Source organism: Arachis hypogaea, chromosome 10 (genome assembly GCF_003086295.3).
Source record: "Arachis hypogaea cultivar Tifrunner chromosome 10, arahy.Tifrunner.gnm2.J5K5, whole genome shotgun sequence".
Lineage (NCBI taxonomy): Eukaryota > Viridiplantae > Streptophyta > Magnoliopsida > Fabales > Fabaceae > Arachis > Arachis hypogaea.
The window spans coordinates 2,721,028-2,725,257 of NC_092045.1; the positions used below are offsets into that span (position 1 = coordinate 2,721,028).

The 4,230-nt window shown below is 30.3% G+C and overlaps 1 protein-coding gene across 1 annotated transcript; it reads left to right on the forward strand.

Moving 5' to 3' along the window:
- Positions 1-586: 586 nt before the first annotated feature.
- LOC112714620 (uncharacterized) lies at positions 587-2,605 on the forward strand. The gene has a single exon (XM_025766250.3). It carries the CDS (start codon positions 1,356-1,358, stop codon positions 2,232-2,234), a length of 879 nt encoding a protein of 292 aa, XP_025622035.1. The 5' UTR covers positions 587-1,355; the 3' UTR covers positions 2,235-2,605.
- The last annotated feature ends 1,625 nt before the right edge of the window (positions 2,606-4,230 follow it).

Sequence of the window (4,230 nt, forward strand, 5' to 3'; positions counted from 1 at the left end):
GTTTAACTCATTTTTAACATATATATTCTAACATGTATTTTATATTAATGATTAATTTTGAAGGCTGATTTTAATGTACATGTAACATGATTAATATAATTATTTAGGTTGTCTATTGACTATTGAGTGCGACTATTTTTTAAATTAGGGTAAAGTATACTTTTGTCCTTGAAGTTTGACAAAAATTTTAAAAATATTCCTAAGTTTTATTTTGTTTTAATTTTGTCCTAAAAATTTTTGATTTGCATCAAATATACCCTTAACGGCTAAATTTTCAAAAAAAATTAAGACCAATCTAACAATAATGCATGAAAAATTATACTTGATTTACTTGTATTAAGAGTTGTTCTTATAAAATTGTTGTTAAATTGATTTTAAATTTTTTGAAAAATTAGCCGTCCAAAATATATTTGATACAAATTAAAATTTTTAAGACAAAATAAAAAAAATAAAACTTAAAGATATTTTTAAAACGTTTATTAAACTTCAAGAAAAAAAAATATACTTTACTACGGAATATAATGCCGAAGTACTAAACTGCCGTTTAAAGTATAAATTAAAAGTGAGAGGTATACTCAATGGTGTGTGTAAACATATAATAGAAGATTGAGTGGGAAAAAAAATACAAGAAAAATAAGGATGAATCTGTATCATATTGTTAAATAATTATAGCATATATAGCAGCATCATGCACGTCTACGTTGTTCTTTTTACAGCCAAAACATACACAGAAGAGAGCACTATCAATGGCCTAAAACATTCCACGTGGCAAGCACCCACCTTCACCCTTATGGGTTAAGTATCTCTCTGTTTTCCCACTTTAATTCTACAACATATAACTATGTGGAGAGAAACCAAATTAGCCTAGCTTCTTAACAAACCCTGCATAAAAACTTGATAATAACCTTCTCTCCACTCTCATATAACTTGTGATCAATCTCTTCTTAATCTCTTTATTTAATTCTTTCTTCTGATACTGTTGTTGTAGTTATGTTAATTATTATTATTGCTCCTTTTTAGAGATAGAAGATAAGATCATAAATTAAATAGGCATTAGATAAGTGAAAGAAAAGACATGCTCATCACTTCTTATTCTCTTCTTAGGCCTTTCCTTCAATCAAACCACTCTAACTTATTGTCACCAAGTTCCATACACTTTCACACTCTTTGGACTGTAATCAGCAACTTGTTCTTCTTGATATCATTCACATTCATGTATTTTCTACCACCTCAATCTAAGGGCTAATAATTAAGAATTCAGATTTAGTAAAGTTCCCCTCTTCTGATATACATAATAATAAACTCACTTGTTTTTGCTGATAGTGCTTTTTCTTTCTTTTGAGATTATTATTATTATGGGTTTGAGTTCTAAGCAGGTTTCAAGTACAGGACTTGATTGGAACAAGGCCTTGTTGCAATCATCACAAAACTTGGAGCTACCATCAAAGATTACTACTATGAAGAAACAACAACAACAAATTCAGAAGCAGCAACCAATATTAGAGCCTCTGAGGTGTCCAAGATGTGATTCAACAAACACAAAGTTTTGTTACTACAACAATTACAACAAGTCTCAGCCTCGCCATTTCTGTAGAGCTTGCAAGAGGCACTGGACTAAAGGTGGAACTCTCCGCAATGTTCCTGTTGGAGGTGGAAGAAAGAATAAGAGACCAACCAAGAAATCAACAACCACTACTTCTATTAGCACCACCACCACTACCACTGTTACCACCTTAAATGGTGGTGGTGGAAAAATGGAAGTTCAACCTCAGAGTAATCGTCCTCTTCCTCCTCCTCCTCCTCCTACTCTTTACCAATCTATGATTCGTCCACCACCTTTGCTACCACAACAGAATAATAATAATAATCTATCAGAAGTTAAGGACTTTGGTGGTAGTGGAATGTTTCTGAGTTCATCATCATCAGCTTTGAATCTTCCTCAGAGTCAAAGTCTAACCTTTCCCTTCTCAACAGCATCAAGTTCTAGTTTTGATGCAAACCCATGTTCAGTTTCAGCCTCCAATATTTATAGCTATGGTGGAGAAGAGTTTAAGACAATGGAGGAGACAACCATCAATGGTACTAACACACACCTATGGGAGATTCCATTACCTGCTACAACAACAAGTGTTGCTATGGAAATGCCTTCAAATTATTGGGGTTGGGAGGACCTTGATCCTTTGGTCTCAACTGATCTAAATGTTCCTTGGGATGATTCTGATATCAAACCTTGAGAGCAAGAAATTAGAGGAAAAAAGAAGACAGAGAAAAAAAAAATTGAAGTGACACAGTTATATATATGTCCATATATAGATTAATAATTAGTTTTTTTTTTATTATTGGGGGTGTTTTTGTGTTTTAATAGAGATTAGTAAGTGTTCTTGTTTTTTTTCAGAAGGAGCATGTTATCTGATCTTTCTTCACCTGTAATTCTCACAAAAGAAGCAGTAATCTGAAGCTGTCTTGTTTTAGTTTTCAGCTTCAGCTTCAAGCAAAAGGGGTCCCATTAACTGCAATCATCCACTGTGTTTCTTTCTTTATCTTTTCCTCTAATTTGTAATAAAATGGTATATGATGTATGCAAGTAATCTAGCATTATTATCAACTTTTTCTAATTAAGGTTTTTGAGGCCTATTTAGTAAAATCAGTAAAACTATTCAAACTATTCTAAAATTGATCATCATTGTAGTTTTAGTGAATGAAATTTACAAAATGACTTACATATTAAAACAAAAATATTTCTTTTATCTTTATAGATACTTTTGTTTCATAAACATTTCCATATTTCTATGATGAGAGAGTGATCATACACAGTTTTTAGTGGTATTATGATTGTTGATATGGGGTCTACTCCAGCAAAACTGAACTGACATAGAGAATGTGATGGAAGATTCTTGAGGATATGTTTGTATGAGTTTGTTGGAGCAAATGATATAATATGGATTTGATAGCCACACAATTTAATCACAACCACTTATTTAGAATCATTCCTCTGGTGCTGGCCCAGGAAGAATTCTGGTTGTAAAGTAGTTTGTTAATATTCTCATCATCATCATATATATTCTGTTACTATGGATTTTTCATCTGTGGGCTTCTAGTTCACATGGTGCTTTCATTTCTGTTCTAGTTTAATATAACAGTGTAATGCCATATTCACCCACATTGGAGATCCCTTTAATACATTGGAGATGTTATTATTAGGGTCATTGAAATGTAATTGGATAGATCTAACTCTTCTTGAATCACAACTACGACGCTCAAACAGGTTAGCTCGACCCATTTAAGCCCGGCCCGTTAAGTTTGTGGGTTAAATAAATTGGTCTATTTAAGTCTGCTTTATTCACGGGCCATAATTTTTCAGTTTGGACTATTTATGGTCAGTCTAATGGGTTAAACGGGTCAACCTGTTTATCTTTTTATTTTATTTTTTAAAAAATATTTTGACAAAAAAAAATCACTTTTAAGTCAAAAATCTTTAAAAAAAAATATTTTTGATGGGTCAAATTTTCGGGTCAGGTCGGAAGAAATATCGACTAAAAGTATTACTTGTTTTTGAAAAAATATCCGTTTAACTCTTCATTTTTTTCGGATTAATCGGGTTCAGTCTGTTTAACCTAAAATTTAAACGAATTTAATTTTAGAAACAAAATCCGCCCATTTAAACAAGTAAACGAGCTGACCCAATGGATTTAGCCCATTTTTACGACCGTAATCACAACCAATGAAATTAACAACAATTGGTGGGACTTGCATATCTAATTTACCATAAGAGTACAACTAAAATAGAAAGACACTTCAGTATACAAGTATCTTGTATTAACAATAATAAATTAAAAATTATTTTTTAAGTTTATTTAAGAGAAATGTTAAGGGATCAATAAGTTTTGTAATTTGTAGCTATCAATTAATTATCATTAATATTTTTAATAGTGTGAGATTTCATCCAATAATGTAAAATTATTCACTTTTCTTTTACGAGTTAAATATTGGCCAACTTTTAATAAAAATGCTGTCTTTAAAACTTTCTCTTTATTTAATTTAAATAAGTGACACTATAATTAAATTAATTATATTAAATATATACTAAAAATTAGTTACCAAATCAGTTGTTTATATAAAATATACGTTAAAATATAAAAAATATATTAAAAATAAATTAAATAGGCACTATATATATTTAATTATTTATACATGAATATATAATTACTAATTTTTTATGTATATATTATA

What these genes read in the sequence shown, in the direction of transcription:
- LOC112714620 (XM_025766250.3), top strand. Translation starts at nt 1,356, where the DNA reads ATGGGTTTGAGTTCTAAGCAGGTTTCAAGTACAGGACTTGATTGGAAC.